We start from the raw sequence: 22,907 nt of genomic DNA, 5'->3' as shown, positions 1-22,907 counted from the left end.
GGGTCAGAAAAGAGCACCACTAAAAATTCTTTCTTCTGCGCTAAGGGCTCCTGCTAAGGAGAATGGAGCCAGAGCTGCTTATTTTCCCTCACACAAACTGACTTTTAGAGCTCTGAGCTCTGCTGGGTCAATACAACTGGTGGGAGGTGAGGGAGACAAAGGGGGAGGGGAAAGAGTGGAAAGGAGCCCAAGGGACTTCTGGCTGGCCTCAGGCACCATCCAGAAGGCTCTCAGTCTGACAGCTGAATTCTGATCAGAATCTGTAGCTGGTGATATAAGGAGATGAAAGACAACAGCTGGATGGTGAGACTGCAGGGAAACTGAGCAGGGCTACCAACTAGAAAGTTCCCTCTCTCCTTCCCCCAACTGTTGACTCATAGGCTAAGTTTGATCTGGATTTGATTAGGAAGGAATTGGCCCAGATCCCTATTACTTCTTTCTACCTGCTGAACATTCAACATTCAATCATTTCTCGTCTCCCTCCCTGCTGCCTCTAACCCCCATAGAGATAACCCCCCTTTGAAAAGAGGGGGAAAAAAACAAAACCTAAATGGAAAAAAGCATCTACTTAGATAAGAGGATTGTTTAGATAGGTCTAAGCATTAACTCACTATATGACTTTCTCTCCCCCAAGTCATTTAATCTCCCTGTGTCTATCTCAGTTTCCTCATCTGTAAATTGGAATTAATGCCACCCACCTTGCCAAGCATCTTTTCTAGACATGGAAACTGTTTTAGGCAAATAATATGAATTTATGTGGATCTAATGAAAATAGTTTGTGCCAATGCTTGGATAAACAAAAGCAGAAGGATCTATCTGGAAGGTTCTTTGGAGTCAAATCTTTATATAAACAGGACAGTTCATTGGTGTAGAGATGTTTGAAAGCTAAGTGGTATGTCAGCATTTGCCTGAGGAAGAAGAAATAGAGCAAATAAATCTGACTCAAGACTTTTTCTTCAGTCACCATCATTTCCTCCTTTCTTCCTATCCCTTCCCAGCTGCCCTATGTCCTATTGATTCTGTATAATGTGAATTCACTATGGCACCTCAAAATCCATTCATTATCAGGTATTAAACAAACCTGTTACATAGAATCACAGAATTGGAAGAGGCCTCGGCAGTCTAGTCCAGGGATTGGCAACCAGCAGGCCAGAGCAGCATCCTATTTTTGTAAGGCTACTGAGAAAAGAATGACTTAAATTTGCTAGTAGAAGTTTTATTGTACAATATTTTAAAATGTAAAAACCATTCTTAGCTCTCCGGCTTTACCAAAACAGGTGGCAGTCCCAGACTTTAGTATGCTAGTCCAGCCTATCTGAAGTAGGATCTTCTTTGATCTTCTTTATACATTTTTGAAGTAGTCTTCCAACTTCAACTTGAAGGCCTCCAACAATGAGTTTGATCCCCTCTTTTCTTCTATCCTCTTCATTCTGTTGTTGAAAAAAGTTCTATTTGTTAAACAGTTTGTCTCTTAATGAGCCAAAATCCGCTTTTAGAAATTGATAGAAAAATATAATCCTGGAAAAAAACTTTATTAAAATAAAATAATTTGAAATTCATGAAATAAAATAAGCATTTCCTTAATATAGTAGAATAATAGATGATTGCATATGAAACTGCAAATCTATTATGTACAGCTTGTTATTCCTCTTAATATAAAATAGATGTATTTATTATACAAATTATGTACATTCTTTTTTTTCCCTTACCTTCTCCAGTCTCCATCCTAGAGATGGCAATATTTGAAATATCTGAAGTTCATGTTCATTTCCTACCTCCTACCTTAACCCAAAGCAGTTTCTCTTTGTTCCAGGTCAGACATCCTCCAGCTGTTCTTTATATACCATATTATCAAATCTCTTTACAACATGTATGGTTCACTCTCGTTAATGTCTTTCTTGTGTCTATATCTTGCTTACTATTAGAAATTTACTTTGAATTGCTAGTAGCTTTGGCTATGCCCTTTATGTACTGTACACAAAACTCATAAGACTCCTTTCATCACTTACTCCTGCATTAGTGAGGATCACAGCAAATACAGACCATCTCAACATAATGAATAGGAAGGATGCTGCTGCCTTTGATATACCAAATGTCAGAAAGTAATAATCATCAATACTATATATTTAGTAAATGTCTTTGCTTTGAGCTAATCACATACCTATTGGAGGCAAATTCTCTGGTTAGGGAATCTTCAGTTATAGTTCATAGAATATTAGGAGAGGGTAGAGGGTGAGTCTGTGGGGAAGGGTGTCCCCCAATGTCTTGTGCTAAAAAAAAATCCATCTATCACAGTTTTTGGATGGTCTAAAAATTAATAATCCTCCACCAGAGCTGATGGGACTAGAGAGCACACACAAACACTCCCAAATTCTCATAGGTTTCCACTTGTTTTCATGCTTTCAAAAGTCTGCCTAAACCAAAGACAATTATTGGGAGAAAAATTGAGCTTCCCCTTCCAGAGGGAAAGTCTGATCTCAATAGAGCTTTTAACAGGACTTGTGATGGACTGGAAATCACCTTCTTATCTTCCTAGGTGAAATTTTCTTGGGGTCTGCAACATATTTGGGCACCTGACATTTTCCCCACGGAAAAGAGGATATCCAAGAGGATACCCTCCTTCACTACCAAGATAAGCAGGCTAGCTTAAAAAGAAATCAAACAAACTCAGAAAAGTTCCCAAAAGATGTGGGACTCACAGAAAGGGATTAAGCACTTGAAGTTGACTATTTATGATTTCTAGGTCATCATAAAAATATTATCCTGTGTGCAAAGTTGACTATTTATGATTTATAGGTCATCAGAAGAGCCTTATCCTATGTACAAAGTTGACTATTTATGATTTCTAGGCCATCAGGAAAATGCTATCCAATGTACATAAAGCATTCAGACAAGCTATCAAGATGCAGACCAACAATACAGATCTGCAAAGTAAAATTTTGAAATATTAACATGGATGATCCTTCATAGTATTATAGAGATGTTTAATGTTCATATTGCTTCCCTTAATTTTCATATTTATAATGGAAATACTGATATCAACAAACACCAGCACATAAATATCAAAAATAATTTCAAAGAAACAGGTCTAACTGGTGAAGGAAATTTATCAGAACACAGATCAGTGATAGACTGAAAATATATACAATTTAATTTTTCTCCAGTGGAGGAATGTGAAGCCTCAAAGAATCCCCTCCAGAAGTACCTACTCTTGTGTCTCATATCTTATAAAGAGATAAGTTCTTTATACTCCCCAAAATGACAGATTTGAAGCTGGAAGAAATTATCAAGGCCATTGAATCCATCTTTCCAGATGAGGAAAAGGAAGAAGGTTAAGTGACTTGTATACAATAATACAGCTAGTGAAATCTGATAAAAATAATTTTGTTTAAATCCCTTTTTGCTGAGAAATTTGTATGTGACCCCAGATACATAGATATATAAGTTAAGAATACAAAAGAAACATTGATTGATAATAAATCATAATTTTGTGATCCCATATGGAGTCATGACCCAAAATTTAAGAAGTTTTGCTATATATCACTCAGATACCTTTAACATCTTTCAAGACTGAGGTTCTTCAAAAAAAACCATTATATACAGCAACAAGAAGATTATATGATGATCAGCTGTTGATGGACTTGGCTCTTTTCAACAATAAGATGATTCAAGGCAATTTTAATAGATTTGTGATGGAGAGAGCCGTCTACATCCAGAGAGAGAACTATGGAGACTAAATGTAGATCAAAGAATAGAATTTTCATCTTTTTGTTATTGTTGTTTTTTTTCTTTTTTGTGTTTTTTCCCTTTTGATCTGATTTTTTGCATATCATGATGAATATGAAATTATGTTTAGAAGAATTGCAAATATTTAACCTATATTGGGTTGATTGCTGTCTTGGGGAGGGGAGAGGAGAGGAGAGAGAAAAAATTGAAACACAAGATTTTGCAAAGGTGAATGTTGAAAACTCTCTTTGCATATATTTGGAAAAATAAAATATTATTAATTTTTTTAAAAGACCAGGGTTCTTAACCATTTCATAATAACCTTTTCATAATCCATTGAAGTCTACTTTCTTAGAATAATATTTTAAATGCAAAAAATATATTAAAAAGAAACAAATGATATTGAAAAAGATACATTTTTCCCTTATCCACATTCAGTGACCCCTAAAATCTATTCACATATCCAAATTTTGGGGAGAACTCAATTGATCAGGCCCCAGACTACACTAAATGAAACAACTCCTTCCCTGAAGGAGATATGAACACTGATGCTATTTCCATTTGGCCACTCTGTTGCTAAAACGCTAGCTCTAAGATTTTTAATCTTGCTTTTATCTCCCTAAGAATGAATCTCTCCATTTCCTTGGGGGGAAAAAAGAAAGGGATTGGGCTTGGTGACCTCACAGAGAACTAGTCACTGAGCCAGGGAAGAAATGACTCCACTATCTCCTTACCAGACTCCTTGGAATGTCATCCCCTTGGTTGTAAACAGGTTTGTGATGTTGACTAACAGGCCACCCACAATGTTAACAGTTCGCTCCTGAAATTAAATTGATCCTCCTAGAAGCACTTTCCTGGCAAAAATAGAGACATGAGGATAAAAAAAGAAATAAAAGAAAAGCATTAAGTTAACTTCTTGGCAAGTGTTTTGCTTCTATTGACTTTCCTGCCTTCCCTTCCAGTGAACCTGACTAGCCAGTTCCTTGCATCCTTTCCCATTCTCTTCCATTTCCTAGTTTTCTTGCCCTCAGGTATTCAACTTCAGAGAGCTTAGTTTGTGGCTCCCAAACGTTGCATGGGAAGGTTTTCTTTCATCCAAAACTTGTCAGCTACAAACCACTCAATGAAAGGTTTCTTCTTTCTGAATGAATACATTGACACATTCCTGATGACTGGGAACGTATCTGAATTGGCAGGATTGAAGTCAGACCTTTCCAGGAGACATCAATTAACAAGTATTTATTCATTGTTGTTCAATCATGTGTGACTCCCTGTGACCAGGATTTTCTTGACAAAGACTGGACTGGTTTGCTGTAGGTCCACAAGATCTGGGAGTGGTTTGCCATTTCCTTTTCCTTCGAATTAAGGAAAACACAGGTTAAATAATGTGCTCAAGGTCACATAAATATTAAGTGTCTAAAGCTAAATTTGAATTCAGATTTTCCTGACTTCAGTCTCAGACCTCTATTTACTGAGCCATCTAGTTATCTTAAATATTAAGACACTGTGGGAATACAAGTTCAAAGAATAAAAAAGAGGGCTTTATAATCTAATGAGTAAGACAAGTACATTGATATATACATACATAGCTATATATATGTACTATATATATAAACACAAAAATCTAGATATACATATACAAAATACACATATATACACACATATATAGCATAAATATAAAGTGAATAAATACAAATATATACAAGATGGTTTGAAAGGAAGGGCATTAGCAGTTGGACGAGGGGTAGTGGGAATCAGGCAAGGTTTCAAGGGGCTAGAAGTGGGTTTGGGGAGAATATTATGTCAGATCTTAAAGGAAGAGAAGGACTCTGAAGTTGAGATGAGGAACAAGTGAAGTCCAGTCTTGGAGCATAGCCAGTGCCAAAGCAAAAAGGGGAGCTGGGGAGTTCTATGTAAAAACAGAGAAAATGTCAATTTGATTGTGTCATAGTGTAAAAGGGAAAAGTAACACTTAAGGAGGATGGGAAAATAGGTTGGGTCTGGCTGTGTAAGACTTTAAAAGAACTTTTTTAGTATCTAGTGCAACAATTCATTACAAAAGTCACAATTTCTCAGTGTAGGCTTGAAGCAAGGTCAGAGAGGGGAGTTGGCCCAGTTAACATATATGGGCCATAATTTCCTTTATCAGCTTCTCATGTCCCCATCCATTTCTCAAAAACCAAGAATTATACACTTTATTTTCTCAACTCCTAAAATCCCTAGCAGAGTGTTCTGCACCTTCCCGTATTTAATAATTGATTGAATGATTATTCCAGTGGAGGAAAGGCTATAGAACTATCAGGGAGACACTTAAGGCAAAAATTGCTAATTTTCTACCATTTTTCAGTTGTTTTTCAGCTATGTCAGAGTTTTCATGACCCCATTTGGGTTGGTTTTTTTTTGGCAAAGATTTCTCCAGTTCATTGTACAGATGAGGAAACTGAACAAATGTTCCTCAAGTCACACTGCTAGTATGTCAGATGAACTCAAGAGGATGAGTCTCCCTGACACTAGACCTGGCCCTCTCTCTAGCTGCAGGGTTACTACCATTTGTCATTTATTTAGCTCACACTATTCCTTTTCATGTAATCTATGAACAATCAAATTAGATTGACTCCCACTGAATGCTAATAACAATCATTTCTGCTTTAGTCAGAAACCCTGAGGATCTTTCCTTTCCAGATTCATTTATTCATTTATTTAGATTTTTTTTTTTGGATTAGGTAAAAATGGAGATTCTTTATTCCACTTGGTACCTAGTTTTAATCACTGAATTAGTGTGACCTTGGTCAAACTGAGACCTGTTGAAGACCTTAGCTTAAGAAAGGCTGAGGTCTCCCATTATATCCAGAGCCATGTCTAGTCTTCTTGAGCTGCTTCTTGCCACTAGACCCAGATGGGCTCTGGAGGAAAAAGTGAGGCAAGTGACCTTGCACAGTCCCCCTCATCTAAATACAATTCTCTTGCATGTTATGGCATCACCTCCCTGATGTTATGGTCCCCTTGGAGAATGAAGGACAAACAACAGTCACCTTTCTTTCAAACTTATCCCACCTGGCCTGATATCATTGTTAATACCATCCCTAGAATGTATCACCTCCCCCCACAGCCTTCCATATCTACTGACTCCATTCAACAAATATTTATTAAATGTTTATTAGGGTACCATGGTAAGTGCTGGGGATATAAAGACAAAAATAAAACATTCCCTAGCCTTAAGGAGCTGTCATTCTACTAAGGAGAGTTCTGCTGACAGCTGAGTGATCCAGTGGATAGGCTGGTGGAGCTGGAATCAGGAAAATTTGAATTTATGTTCAGCCTTAGGGAACTTCTTAGGGCAATTAGGTGACATGATGGATAGAATGCTGGGCTTGGAGTTAGGAAGACTTGAGTTCAAATCTAGCTTCAGACACTTACCAGTTGTGTGACCATGGTTTAACTATGTTTGCCTCAGTTTCTTCATTTGTAAAATGAGCTGGAGAAGGATATAGCAAACTGTTCCAGTATCTCTGCTAAGAAAATAAGGTCATGAAGAGTTGGAAATAACTGAATAACAAGAAGAGACTTCTTGGAAATATAACTCTGGCCAAGTCTCTTAAATTCTACTTCCTTCAGTCTCTTCATCTATAAAATGGGGGTAATAATAGCATCTACTTCCAAAGATTGTTATGAGGATAAAATGAGAAAATACATGTAAAATATCTTTCAAATCCTAAAGTGCTATATAAATGCTAGCTATATCATCATCATTATCACTATTATTACTAGTACTATAAGGAATGTACAACATGGATATATATAAATGGAAATATATAAATGTAATATAAAAAAATTGATGGGTTGTATCTGGTTCAACAATTTGTTGCTGTCTCAGAAATCATAGTTTCCCAGACCTTGTGGACCTATCTAGCAAGGTCAGGGAGAGAAGCAGTCAGCTAATATGAATGGGTCATAATTTCCTTTATTAGTCACTTATCTTCCCATATCTCAAGAACCAAGAACTATCTTTTACTTATTTTCTCTTTTCCCAAAGTACTTAGCACAGTAATCTGTACACTCGAATAATTAAAGATAAAAGGGAAAGTTCCATGTATCTCATATGGTACCTGAAGTGAACTTTGAAGGAAAATGAGGGCGCTTGGTGGTGGAGAAAAGGAGAACATACATCCCAGACCTAGTGAATATAAACTTTTGGAAACAGAAGATCTGGGAATGGCTAATATAATATTTTGATAAGTATGCAGTATTCCAGAAAGAAAGTACTATGAAATAAGTTTGCAAAGGTATATGAGAACTAGATTGAGGAAGATCTTAAATACCAAACTAAGAAATTTATATTTATATCCTATTGGTATTGAGGAACCACTCAAATTTTTCAAGTAGGGAAGTGATATGGTTAGATTTATGTCTTAGGAAGATTATTTTGAAAATTGTATGGAGAATGAATTGAAGAAAGGGAAAGTTAGGAGCAGGGAATCCTCTTAGACTAATTTTTTAGTCTAAGCAAGAGGTGATGGAAGCCTGACCTAGTTAGGAGCACTATGGTTGGAATGAAGGGTATGATTAAGGTAGATGCTTTAGAGTTCAAATTGACAAGATTTGAAAAATAATCATATATGGGGGTGAGACAGAGGAATAACAAACAGAAAAATCAGCATTTAATTTGAAGAAAAACTAAAGTCAAGAATTAAATTTTAATTAGAACAATTAGAAGAAAACTCTGTATACCTGGGAGGATGTTGATCTATGGCTAGAGTTCAGAAAGAAGGTTAGAAATCAATGTGGAGATTTTGGAGTCGTCTAAGTAAAAATCATCTTTGAAATTAGTGAAGAAAAAGCATTTATTAAGAGCTTACTGTGTGCCAAGCACCATGCTATACTGTAAATAAAAATGCAGAAAACACACAAGTAAACCAAAAGATTCCCTTCCCTCAAAGACCTTGTACTCTAATGAGAGAGACAACACATATGGGACATTGGTGGCCCAGCAAAATAATTGTGATCAGGGGAATCCCAAAGATGGTGAATGGAACAATTTGGTAGTCAATTAATACACCCTTTTCAGAAGCAATAAAAATGTTGACATAATAATGGTTTTCAGAACATGAGGTGGAAAAGTGGGGTATGATGACGGAGCAGAAAATGGCAGACATCAAGAAGAGGCTGCATCCTCCAGATAATGAGTGGTCTAGTTCCTCCCAGGCATGGTCTTTGGTGATCCATCCTTTAAAGTGAAGTAACAGAAGCAAAAGAGGGAGCTGGATAGAAAATCTAATCAGATCTCTCTGAGGAGGGAAAAATTAGGGTCCAGAATAGAGTTGTGGTTAATACCTATACTAAGGTCATAGAAGATGGATGATAATATGCTACATCAAAAGAGGCTGAGAAAGAGTATTCAGTTTCATAGGAAAACCAGGAAAGAGTTTGTCATACAGGCCAAGGGATGGGCAAATATCCATTGGGGGAAATGGTCCCTAGAATTAAAAGCTGCAGAGAGAGCAAGAGCAAAGAGGACTAAGGAAAAAGATGAATGGCTTTGTTGGCCCACTATATCTAAGCAAGCTCCATCTATGACTCACTTTACTTCCTGGGCATCTTCCCCGATATCTCACTACCATGTGTGTGCCCTCTCATTCATCTCATTTGCCAGCTGAATCAGTTTCTAGGCTTTTAAAAATTCTTTCTTTGACATGGTGACAGCTTTATAATAGTTAAACTTTTAATGGAAATAATGATAAGCAAGGTCAGTGACTGATTTGAATAGAACAGGCAGAAGCAGTTGCAATTACACAGTATTTTCTTGTTATTTTTAGTTTTTCTTCTAATTAGATGCTGATTTTGCCATTTGTTCTAACTCATCAAGCATCTGACTGTCCATATTCTCATATGACTTCTATATCAATAATCATTTAAAGTCTTTTAATATGATCACTTTTTTGTGCTTTTCGTCAGTTCACCAAGTCTAGCATCTTTATAAGCATTTTAAATTTAGTTCTAATATGCAGGTGTACCTCTAGTAAACTAGGTCTGTATCTTTTTTTAAGTTCATTCTGCTCTTTACATAATCTGCTACTTTCTCTAGACCGTTACTAAATTTAGGGTAAGAATTTATAACTTTACAGATAAGGAAACTGAGTCCCAGAAGTCCCAGAAGAGTTAAGTAACTTGTTTAACTTCCACTTAACTTCCACCTCTGTTCCGGAATGTAATCACAATCTATAAATGTAAGACTTCTTAATAGTCTAGTAGTCTATGAGACAGCTGCCTTTCATTTCTCCAATATGAACCATATTTTCCAACTTATCACCATTCTCTCCTGAACTCACTTTTGCACTGATGTTACCAGGTATTAACATATATATATTGACTTGGTTTGAAGCAGTCTATCAAGTTCTTTGTAGAATTTCCTTATCTCCTCATTCCTACAATGTAGTTTGGTACATAAATTGTAGTCTTCTTCTTGGTAGTTTTTTAAAATATATTTCATTTTCCCTCAATTACATGTTATAACAATTTTTAACATGTGTTTTTATTCATGCTTTGAGTTTCATCACAAGCAATATAAGGAGCCAAATGAAATCATGAAATGGTGTGCTATTGAGTACATGATGAAACCAACACCACCAAACCTTTTGTTTCTCTAAGAAAATTCTGAACTATCCTTAAAATAAGCTGAAACTTTTTGTCTTCCTATGTTGAATATTCATAACATTGAATATGTATGTTTTATATCTGTGATGTTGAGTCATGGTGTTGAATATTAATGTATTCAGTTTTTCAAATAATTTCTCAATTTATTGGTCATTAAAGATCTCATGTTTAAAGTAACAGCAGTTAATGTTATGATTTCATTGATATAGTGGACTTCTAGATAAAGAAACTCCCTCTTTCCAATACATTTTGGCACCTTTTCTATAATTTTTAATATCAGAGAATTGCCTAGATAACCAAGAAATTACACCATTTGACCAGGGTTACATAGTCAGTATGTGTCAGACATTTTTCTTAACTATGAGGTCAGCTCTTTATTGGAATATACTGCTTCTATAAGTTAAAGTTTATAAAGAGACTAAAATCTGTGTTATTTGTAACATCCTCAGCTGCTTTTTCTACTGTTCTAGCACTATTACTACAGAAATGATACAGGATGGAGAACTATTTTTCTTTGTCTCCTGGGTTAATATGACCAAAGAACTCAAAATCTCATGGCCAAGTTATAAATCTTTTCATGTTTGGGTTGTTCCTTGGCAGTATTAAGTCTTTTTCAAATAAATCAATTTAAATTTGTTGTCTGGAAATTTTCCCCAATAATTAGAACTGTCTGAAAATCAGGTGGACTGGTTCAGGAGATAGTGGATCTCCTCTCTTTGGAGGCTTTAAGCAAAGCCTGGGAAAAGCCACTTAGTGAATATAACATGTGGAGAATTCCTTTGTGTGTGGGTTGGAGTAGACAACTGCTCAAATCTGTTCCAATTCTCCAGTTCTGTAATTCTCTGAAGGGGGCTCACATTTTATTCTATTCCAGTTCATAACCTTCTCTCCTCTTCCCTTTCAATCTCTATAGCCTGTCTGCTCCAAGCTGAACTGGTGAATTATGAGAGAGTCAAGGAATATTGCCTCAAAGTTCTGAAGAAAGAAGGGGAAAATTTTAAAGCCCTCTACCGGTCAGGAGTGGCTTTCTACCATCTGGGAGACTATGACAAGGCTCTCTACTACCTGAAAGAAGCAAGGTCCCGGCAACCAACAGGTAAGATAGTGTTGCTTATTAGCTAGCAGATTTTTCTGGACTCTTCTTAGTTACAGTGGCCTGTTTTCAGGACTAGATAATGAAGGGATAACAATGGTTAGTTTGTGCCTTTGGAGCTTTGCAGTATGTATATGAAGGATAGACAGAATTTGGGTGCCATATAGTAGACAGAGAAAGCAACTATTTAGCCCTTAAAGTGTTCCATATCCACTGAATAGTCCTTACAACACAACAGACAATTCCCTAGCATCTAAGTATTCTATATCCTTTGTTATCATAGGTTTCTGAAAATGAGAGATGATCCCCCATTATTAATTCAAATAATTCTAGAAAAACTAGATATAGCAATAAGACTAGAGAATAAAGTATAAACATCAGCAAAGAGGAGACAAAACTATTTCTGTTTGCAGATGACATGATAGTGTGCTTGGAAAATCCCATAGAATCAGTGAAGAAGCCTAATTGAGATGATTAGTAACTCCAGCAAGATGGTAGTACACAAAATAAACCCACAAAACAAAACATCTTCATTTCTATAACACAAAAACAAAGTAGATAAGGCAAAGGACACAAAATGTCAGCAAAATAATCTATCAAGAAGCATACAAGATTCCTATACATACAAACTCAAAATACTTTTTATGGAAATAATGGTAGACTTAAATAATTGGGGAGAGATAATAGCTAGCATTTAGCCTCACTGCTTATGAATGGGCTTTGTCAATGTAATTACAATGACAATTTGTTCAGTCATTTTCAGTGGTGTCTGACTCTTCGTGACCCCATTTGGAGGCAAAGATATTGGAGTGGTTTGCCATTTCCTTTTCCAGATCATTCTGCAGGTGAGAAAACTGAGAAAATTAAGTCAGGAAGACCTGAGTTCAGAATGACAATACTAACTAATGGCTTAGTGCTATACCAATCAAATTACTGATTTGGTACTTATTTTTAGATCCAGAAAAAATTAGAATTCATTTAGAACAAAAGATCTAGAATGCCAAAAGAAACAAGAAGAAACAAAGGAAAGGAACATAGCATTACCAAATCTCCAAATGTATTATAAAGCAGTAGTCACCAAAATTATTTGATAATAGTTTTTAACTAGATAATAAATAATTGGAAATAGGTAAGCAATAGACAGCAGCAATTTTTAAAATTGTATTTGATAAATCCAAGAATGTAAATTCCTAGGAAGATCTGTTTTTTTACTATAATTTCGGGGAGGGGGAGGAATGGATAGTCATTTGACAGAAATTAAGTTTAGAACACAAGCTTGCACAAGCTTGAACATGCATATCATAGCATACCCAATATTGATAACACATCCATAATAATATATAATAAAAAAAATCAGAAGAGAACAAGATAAATTATAGCAAGAGTAAAAACCCTTAAGTAAACAAGTAACAGAGGTGCTCATGAAAAATAAAATGGATATGTTTTGAGGAAATAAAACTAAAAACTTTTTGAATAAATAAAATCAGTGGATCTGGAATTAGAAAAGTAGTGGAGAAGTGAGAAAAATTTTAAACAAAAATAACCAATATGGGACTAGCACTTTTATTATCCATAATATATCATACAAATATGTAAAACTAGGATCTATTTCCACATAGGTAAGTGGACAAAGGCTATAAACAGTTTTAAAAATGAGTTATAAATTACAAATGAGAAAAATATGTGCAATAACCAATAGTCTTATTAATGCAAATTAAAACAACTCAGTTTTCATAATGCAAATTGGCAAAGAAGAAAAAAGATAAAAACAGTAAGTGCTGGGGGAAGATATAAAGATGTAAGCACATTGATTCACAGTTAATAGAGCTGTGGAGTGTTGTACTTTTTCTTGATTTCATTTTGGAATTGTACAATAAAAGTGAACAAACTGCTCATCCAATTTAATCTAGCAATCTCCCTCCTAGACATATGCCTCAAGAAAATTAAAGGCAAAGGCCCAGAATATACCAAAAGCTGCATAGTTGCACTATAGTAACAAAGAATTGGAAGCAAAGTGGGGCACCCATAATTTGGATAATAACTGGAAAATAACTTGTAACGAATATATGGATGTAACAGAAAAATGTTATGCAATAAGAAATTAGGACAAAGAATTAAGAGAAAAGTAAGAAAATGTGTATGACCTCATGCAAAGTAGTATATAAATAGACAACAATGTCTATTATAGCAAAAAAGAAGGTGGATTCTGAGTAATGGAAAAAAATCAAAGTGAAAGATCAGGAAAAGTGACAAAAAAACATATATCTCTCTTATAACAAGGACGTGGGGGGAGGATATTTTATAAAATTGTCATACATGGTCTCCGATTCAGATGTTTTACTTTACTATTTTTCTTTACCACAAAGAAGAGTTCCTTCTGGAGGGATGGGTAAAATGCCTATGATTTTAAAATGAAAGGCATCAATAAAACTTAAAAAAAAATAAAGAAAGGTGGGACAGGGTGAAAATGGATGAGTTGTTATCAAAAGTAGTCCTAAAAGATCTAGAAGAACAGAATTTGACCTAGTCAATATTTACATAGGATGAGAATCCCATCATACCAGTCCTGCTGCTCCTTCAAACCTGCTATGACTTAGTAAACCACATGACAGGGGCAAGACTATGACTAAGAGGAACAATAATGAACATGTTTGGGTTGCGAGATATAGTCAGTGATCAGTAGCTGTGGTGAAGGAATCTAGGACAAAGCAACAAAAGGGAAGAGAAGTTAGATAAAATGTGTCCATTTTATGGTTACTACAATTGGGTTTCCTAATTAATTGAATATGGACCTGCATAGTTAATAAAGTTGTCATAGTCCCTGCCTTCTGTGAATTTATATTTAAAGACAATTATACAGAAACTCCAAACAGACCCAGACCAACAGAGAAAATGTCAACATGACAAGCAGATAGGTCACAGATGTGGGAGACAAGAAAAAAAAAAAGCCATGAATCCAGCACAGTGCTGACTCGTAGCCTTTCCCCATCTTATTGATGAGGAGGGGCCCCTGAAAAAGAAGGCTGGGAAAATTAAAATATCCATATCATTTAGGATAACAGTTTACTGAAAGCAAATTGTGTGACCAACAATTGGAAAATGGATAATCAATCAATTAATCAATAAGCAATTAATAAGCACCTTTTTTTGTACTAGATACAATACTAAGTACTGGCCTCAAGTAAACTACAATCTCATGAGGGAGACAACATGCACTCAAATATACACAGTATAAATAGGAAATAATGAAAAAAGTGAAGGAACTAAAATTAAGATGGGTTAGGGAAAGCTTCTTATAGAAAGTGGGATTTTAGTTGGGCCTTAAAGGAAGCCAAGGAAATGAGTAGTCAGAGAAAGAGAGAGCATGCCAGACATGGGGAAAAGCTACAGAGAGCTGAGAGATGGAGTGTCTTGTTCATGGAAAAACCAGGAGGGCAGTGTTACCAAGTCAAAGCTGTTATCAGTTAGTCAATTAGTTTTGTCCAACTCTTCATGTTCCCATTTAGGGTTTTTGTGGAAGAGATACTAAAGTGATACCTTTCCTTCTCCAGCTTCTTTTATAGATGAGGAAACTGGGGCAAACAAGGTTAAGTGATTTGCTCAGAATCACACAGCTAATAAGTGTCTGAGGATACATTTGAACTCAGTCTTTCTGACTTCAGAACTTCCACTGCACTACCTAGCTGCCCTAGATCAAAGAGTAGATGTTGGGAAATAAGGTATAAGAAGATTGGAAGAGTAGGAAGGAGCAAGGGTATGAAGGATTTTGAATTTCAAACAGAGCATTTTGTATTTGTTCCTGGAGGGATGTGGGTAAGAGTTGAAACAATCAGACCTGCATTTTAGGAAAAATCACTTTAGTGGCTGGATGGAAATGGATTAAAGGAGGGAAAACCTTGAGGCAGACTGACCCACCAGCAGGCTATTGCAGTGGTCTAACCATGAGATCATGAGGGTCTGCACTGGAGTGGTGGCAGTGTCAAAGAAATAGTTGCATTAATACATTGAATAGAGGTTTTGGCAACAGTTTGGATATGAGTGGGGAGAGATAGTGAAGAATCCAGCTGTTTGCATGCTTGAGGATCTGGGAGGATGCTGTTATTTTCTATAGTCATAGGAATGTAGTAAGGAGAAAATGTTTAAGGGAATTTTTATTTTTTGAGTTTAAGTTATCTAGCAGATAACTAATTTAAAATGCATGAAAAACAGTTGGAGATTCAAGATTGGAAGTCAGCAGAAAGAGAGAGCAGGAACAGTAGACTTGAGAATAATCCACACAGAGATAATAATTAAATCCATGGGAGCTGATAGGATTGTGAAGTAAAGTAGTACACGGAGAGAAGCAAAAAAGGTCCAAGATAGAGCCCTGAGGGACACCAAAGTTAGAATCCATGATCTAGAAGAGGAAAGAAGATAGGAGTGGTCAGAGAAGTTGGAGGAAAACTAGGAGTGAGTAATGTCTCAAAAACCCAGAAAGATAAGAGTATTGAGGAAGAGAAAAGAAGGAATGAGAAAAGACTACTGGGTTTGGCAACTAAGAGACCATTAATAACTTTAGAGGGAGCAGTTTTGGTGGAATGATAAGTTCAGTAACCAGATTGTAAAGGATTAATAAGAAGTAAAAGAAAAGAAAGTGGAGGTGCTTATTGTAGATGTGAAGAGTTTAGCTACAAAGATGGAAAAGAGATAAGAGTAAATTACTTACCTGGGATGGAAAGATCAAGTGAAGTTTTTTTCAGGGTAAGGGAGACATAAATACATTTGTAGGCAGCAAGAAATGAGCCAGTAGAGTAGGAGAGATTGAAAATAAGTGATAGTCAGGTAACAGAGGGGATATAGTCTGTTGGTGAAGGCAGAACAGAATGGGATTGCTTGAAAGAATAGAGGTTAAAGAGTACAATCTTGAGAAAGAATTAAGGACAGTTTATCATATGAAACAAGGATGAAGGAAGAGAGAGAGACAGAAGGCACCTGAGTGATAGGAGATGAGAAATGGGGGAGAAGAGAGAGTTCAAAATGAATGGCTTTAATTTTTTCCCCATGTATAAGACAAGGTTCTTATTGGAGGTGTTTTTTGTGGAGGCAAAAAATTGAAAATTGAGTAGATTGAAAAATGGCTGAATAAATTATTGTATATGGATGTAATTGGATGTTATTGTTCTGTAAGAAATGATTGACAGACTGATTTCAAAAAAGCCTGAAAAGACATGAACTGATGCTGAGTGAAGCAAGCAGCATCAGGAGAACACAATAACAGCAAGATTATATGATGATTTGTGAAGACCGAGTTAGCACCCTGGATGCCTTAGAATCAGCCACAGTCAGGATAAGCAAAAGCCCTTAGTTTTTATTCTTGATCTTTAGGGTTAGAAGTGAAAGGGATGGATGCAGGATCTTCATGACCTTCCTTCTCCTCCTGTACTGCCAAAGTGACTCTGGCTTGTCTTACTCCACTTCCTAATTCCTCCCACAATTCTCTGTATACACCAAAAGATTGAACCAACACAGAATAGTGGGAAGGGCCATTTTCCAAGCATATGTTAATAGAGTATTGTCCAATCAGTAATTAGCTTTAAGTGCTCCGTTGTCTGACCCCAGTGCATCAACTCAGAGTTTCAGCCTTTTACATCTCCCGCTTTCTTTTGTTTTAGAACACAAGTGATCATGCCATCCCTGACTTCTCAGGGAGATGAGAACCCCTAAAAGGAGGTGATCATATTCTCCCTGACTTCTCAGGAAAGGAGGTGAAAACACCGAAAAGGAGGTGATCATGTCTCCCCTGAAATCTCAGGAAGGGAGGTGAAAGCACTAAAAAGATGATCACACCCTCCCTGACTTCTCAGGAAGGGAGATGAAAAGCACCAAAGGGAAGTGGGGAATCAAACTAGATATTGCTAGCGGGTTTCTGGGCTGAAGGGTATTATTAGAAACAGGTATACACAAACCCATCAGCATGGGAGGTATTATACAAGCACATAGCAATAACTCACAGGCTATTAGTGATAACTCTCCCCACAGCCAGTGCAGGCTCAACGTGGTGTAACAAACACAAATTGTACATGCAAGTAGTGATATAACAAACAATATAAATCAACATGGTGATGTAAAAGATTTCCAGAAGTCCTAGAAGGAGGGTATGTAAACAACAATCACACATATGCCTCCTTCATCAGCCAAGACAGTCCAAAACCAATCTATTATCCATTGCTTCATGTGTCAGGGAATCCAATGATCCCCACAAGTTTTTGAAGTCCTGCAACAGGCTTTTTATGTGTTAGGGAATCCAATGATTGCTGCAGATTTTAAAGTCCCGCAACAGTCTTATCATTTCTCAGAAAACCCAATGTTTCCTGAGGGTTTTCAAGTTTTACAACAGTCTTATCATGTCTCAGAGAATCCAATGATTCCTGAGGGTTTTCAAGTCCTACAACAGTCTTATCAAGTCTCAGAGAATCCAATGATTTCTGAGGGTTTTCAAGTCTTACAACAATCTTATCATGTCTCAGAGAATCCAATGATTCCCGAGGGTTTTCAAGTCCTACAACAGTCTTATCATGTCTCAGAGAATCCAATGATTCCTGAGGGTATTGAAGTCCAACAATTTTTGATGCCCATGAGTCAAATGCCATAACTGCCACGCTCTTTCAGTGGTGAGCACAGTCAGCGATGGAACCACCCAATGTTTCTGGGGTCTTCTCCTTTGTTTCAAGGATCTGCTCTGTCTCTCTGCTATGGACAAGGCAAATACAGCTCATTAGCACCCATCTGATTCCTTCTCCATCCATAGAGATACAAGCAAACCCTCTCCCCCAAGCAGTTAACCTATCTGGTCCCTTCCATTCACCACTTCCTGGGTCTCTCCACATCACCTGGTGATTATCTAAAGATAGTGGAGCTGCTCGCACTGGACACTGCCCTTCCAGTGGGTTATAAAACCTGTCTGCCGGAGCCAGTGCATCTTTGTCAAAAATCAAGAAATTAATAGTATAAAGAGCTAGATTTAGAAGTTCTCTAGGGTTACCTGTGGCTCCCCCTTTCTTTTGTTTTTGGAGGAACGTCTTTATGTCTCTGTTTCTCCTCTCTACTATTTCCTGTCCTTGAGTATTAAAGGGTATGCCAGTAGTGTGTAAAATCTTATACTGTGCACAAAAGTGTATAAAATGTTTAGAAATATATGCAGGTCCATTATCTGTTTTTATTGCATGTGACACACCCATAATTGCAAATGCTTGTATAAAGAATTCAGTGACCACTTGGGCTGTTTCTTTTGCTGCTGGTATTACAAAAGTGAATCCTGAAAAGGTGTCTACCACAACATGGATAAAAGACAGACGACCAATAGATTTATAATGGGTCACATCCATTTGCCAAATTTCATTGGGTCTCAAACCACGAGGGTTCTTCCCTGGAGGCAGGGTAGGAGCATGGAAAAGAAGGCAAGTTGTAAAGGCTTTTACTATGCTCCTAGCTTCCTCTCTTGTTATTCCAAATTTTAAACGTAAAGCTTGAGTGGCCTAATGTTATTTAGAATGAGTTTCTTGGACTTCTTGAAATAAAGGAGTATTGGCCAACATGGTTACAAGGCTCTCTGCCTTTGAATTACCGTCAAAAATAGGACCTGGAAGCCCACTATGAGAGTGGACATGCAAGATATAAATCTTACCTGGATGCTTTCTCACTTGCTCTTGAAGTTTCTTAAAGAGCTCATATATATATTAGAGGCTACAAATTTTATTTGGGCTGTGGCAATTCTTTGTACCACACCTACTGAATAGGCCAAATCATATATTATATTTATACCTCCTGGATAATAAGTAAGAGCTAGAATGATCACATACAATTCATTCTGCTGAATGGACTGAAAAGGAGTTCTGACTACTCTCTTTATAATTAAGACATGAGAATATACAGCACAAATATTATGTTTGGATGCATCTATAAAGATAATTGGTCCTTTAAGAGGAACTTTAGAAACCTTTTCTTCAAGAATCCATTATGTAATAGTCTGGTTATCTTTAATGGAAACCTGTGTGTAAAATTTGGAGCTATGGCCAATAAAATTTGCCACTCTGGGATGGTTTCACAGCATACATTAATTTGTGCATTAGCATAAAAGGTGTATATCTTGTCAGGTCTTATTCCAGATAATTGTACTGCTCATTTAATGGGCTTTAATAAAATTCTAGCCACAAGCACTGGGTAAGGAGTAAGGCTGGTTGTTTTGGTTGTGCCGGGAGGTTCACCCACTCTATCACACTATCTCCTTGATGAAGAACTGCTGTGGGTGCCTCTTGTGTAGCAAAAACTTATATTTCCAAGGGTTTTTGAGTGACTCTTTCAACCACATTGGATAAAGCCAGTTCAACTTCTCTCAAAGCCTCTTGAGCTTCTTTTGTAAGCTGGCGTGGTGAGTTTAAAACACTGTCTTCCCTTAAAATGTTATATAATGGTTGCAATTGATAGGTAGTCAAACCTAAAACGAGTTGCATCCATTGGATATCTCCTATCAATTTCTGAAAGTCATTTAAGGTGTTTAGCTTCTCTATTCTTAAGGAAAGTTTTTGTACTGTAAGAACCTTAGGATATACTTCATATCCTAAATATTGAAAAGGAGCATGTCTTTGGTTTTTTTCTGGAGCTATGTACAATTTGTAATTCCTTAGTGTCTCTATGGTCTTTGTAGACATGCTTCTAACACTTGTTCCTCAGGCACACATCTAATATATCATCTATGTAATGTAATAACATCACTTTTGGAAATGCTTTTCTTACTAAAGTAAGAGCAGCAGCAACATACATTTGAAACATAGTGGGGCTGTTTTTCATTCCCTGTGGCAAAACTATACATTCATATCTTTTATAAGGCTCAGCTAAGTTAACGTTGGGCACTGAAAAGGCAAATTTTTTCACATCCTCCTTATCAAGAAGGATAGAATAGAAACAATCCTTAATGTCTATAACCCAAAGAGGCCATTTTCTAGGCAATTGAGTAGGAGATGGAAGTCCAGGCTGAAGAGTTCCCATAGTTTCCATCTGTTCATTTACCTTTCTTAAATCAGTCAACATCCTCCATTTTCCAGATTTCTTTCTTACAACAAATACTGGGGAATTCCAAGGACTTAGAGAAGATTGTAAGTGTCCTTGGTCAAATTGCTCCTGTACTATATCTAATAAGGCCTGAATTTTATCACTACCTAAGGGCCACTGTTCTATCCACACTGGTGTATCATATTTCTATTGGATAGGAACAGGTGAAAGTGTAGGCAGGCCTTCAACAGTAGCCCTGCCTAAAAAACCGAAGTACTCATTTGTAATCCTAATTGTTGTAAAATATCTCTTCCCCACAGATTGATGGGGATGTTTTTCAACTATAAAAGGAGTAAAAATTCTTGTTTCACTTTCAAATATCCATCTCAAAGAGGTAGCACTAATTTCAGCTGCTATTGATTCTCCTACGCCAGACATGTAGGTGTCTGCCTTAATCTTTGGCCAGTGACTGGGCCAGTTGGCACCTCTAATGACTGTATGACCTGCACCTGTGTCTACCAATCCTTCTAATGGTATTCCATTTATATAGATAGTGAGCATAGGTCGGTCAGCTGTCACAGCTGCTGTCCAGTATATTCCTGGATTTTGTTGCTTGGAGTCAGAATCTGGGAGACAATCACCAGATTGCTTATTAGGAGTCTGTATCAGTAAACCTGATGCTACTACTTCACCTGGTTGATAAGTCACACATTGTCTACCTGTATTAGTAATTGGGATATTATCTACACATTCCCCAGTTTCCCACATCAGTGAATGAATGAACACTGTTTTGTAAGTACTCTCAGGAGGTGAAATGGTCAAGCCTACTGTGCCTGGAGACAAGGGATCCATAGGCTGGAGAGGAACAGATTTCACCTCTCCAGGGGGTATCTCAGTTGTCCCAGCTGCATACAACTCTATTCTCCCCAATTGTAATCCCTTTCTTCCATCAAATTGCTTCCTGGCTGATTGGTCATGTCTGGGTACTGAACTTCTAGGCACTCTATGGGTGTAGCATTGGCTGCCATCATGCCTCCAAGTATTTTTTGCCTTGGGCCCTGGGGCTGGGCTCCTCATCCCATTTCCCTGAATCAGTATACATTCTGATGCCCAATGGAAGTCTCCATTGCATTTTGGACATGGGGTATTGGGTCTTATTCTTCCACCGTTTTATCACTCTGTCTCTATGCCAACATTGAACTTTCAGATGCCCTACTTTATCACATTGAAAGCATTGGCAAGTCTCTTTGGAAGTCCCTTGCCAAAAGGGACCCTGTCTTCCCATGTTCAGATCTTAGGAAAGCTAAGTCATAGCCTGGCTATAAAAGGTATTTGTGTCCACTCTGGCACAGAGTCTTATGAGCTCCTCTAAAGGAGCATCCTTGCATAGTCCTAGTATAATTCTTCTACGAATCTCATTAGCATTTTCTTTCAAAAGTTGCCTTATGGTTTGGCAATTGTTAATGATGTAAAGTTACCCATACATATAACCTGTAAATAAAAGGCTATTAAATAAAAAAAAATTTAAAAAAGATATCTCACAATGGAAAAAAAAAAGTTGCCTTATCATAATTTCTGTTACTGCATTTTCACCATTAGTTCGTATGACAGCTGTCTGCAAATGCCACATAAAATCAGCAAAGGGTTCATTTGACCCTTGTGCAGTTTTTGTGAAGGCCTCACCTTTGTCATTTTTATCGGAGATAAAAGCCCATTCTTTGATAGCAGCAGCAACAATTTGCTCATATGCTGCTATGGGGTAATTAACTGTACTGAAATGTCTTCATAAGAACCTACACCTGTTAGTTGGTCATAGGTGATTGGAGTATGAACTCCACTATGACTATTTTGTTGGGCTTATATCCTACAGAGCTCACTATATTCAGAAAGCCACAAGTTTTGTCCAGGTTCTAAGCATGTCCTTGCTATAGATTTCCAGTCCCTAAGGGTTAAGACTTCATAGGCCAAATTCTGTAATAACATCTTAACATAAGCTGATGTAGCCCCATAAAGAGTGCAAGCCTTTTTCAGGTCTTTGAGGATTTCTATATCAAAAGGAGTGTATCTTCTACTTTCTTGACTTGAAGAGTTAAACTGTTGAATCACAGGATACATTCCTATTTTCAAATCAGCTATATCCTGCCCTTCTTCTGTGGCTTTAAGTAGTGCCTTTTGCAATTTAATAATAGGAGGGGGTGATTGCTAGCGGGGGAGGTGCTGGTGATATCAGTGCCCCTCCCACTACTCCTACTCCCTCCATCCTGGAAGATAAAGTTGATGGGGGTGTGTCAAGAATCAATTCCAGTTAAGGTAGGGTTGAAGCTGCCCTGTGAGAGCGAAAATCACCATGCCCGTCACCAGCCCTTCAGGTTCACTTAACTCCTCATGCCTCTGGCTATATTGCCATTAA

At 37.0% G+C, this 22,907-nt stretch overlaps 1 protein-coding gene across 1 annotated transcript in view; it reads left to right on the top strand.

Moving 5' to 3' along the window:
- TTC9 (tetratricopeptide repeat domain 9) overlaps positions 1–22,907 on the top strand; it is a 57,441-nt gene that overhangs the window by 21,081 nt on the left and 13,453 nt on the right. Inside the window, exon 2 of the mRNA XM_031952604.1 lies at positions 11,291–11,473. Coding sequence (XP_031808464.1) covers positions 11,291–11,473 — 183 coding nt within the window. The remainder of the gene's footprint in view (positions 1–11,290; positions 11,474–22,907) is intronic.

Source organism: Sarcophilus harrisii, chromosome 2 (assembly GCF_902635505.1).
Source record: "Sarcophilus harrisii chromosome 2, mSarHar1.11, whole genome shotgun sequence".
Lineage (NCBI taxonomy): Eukaryota > Metazoa > Chordata > Mammalia > Dasyuromorphia > Dasyuridae > Sarcophilus > Sarcophilus harrisii.
This window is presented reverse-complemented; position numbering and strand designations above follow the sequence as displayed.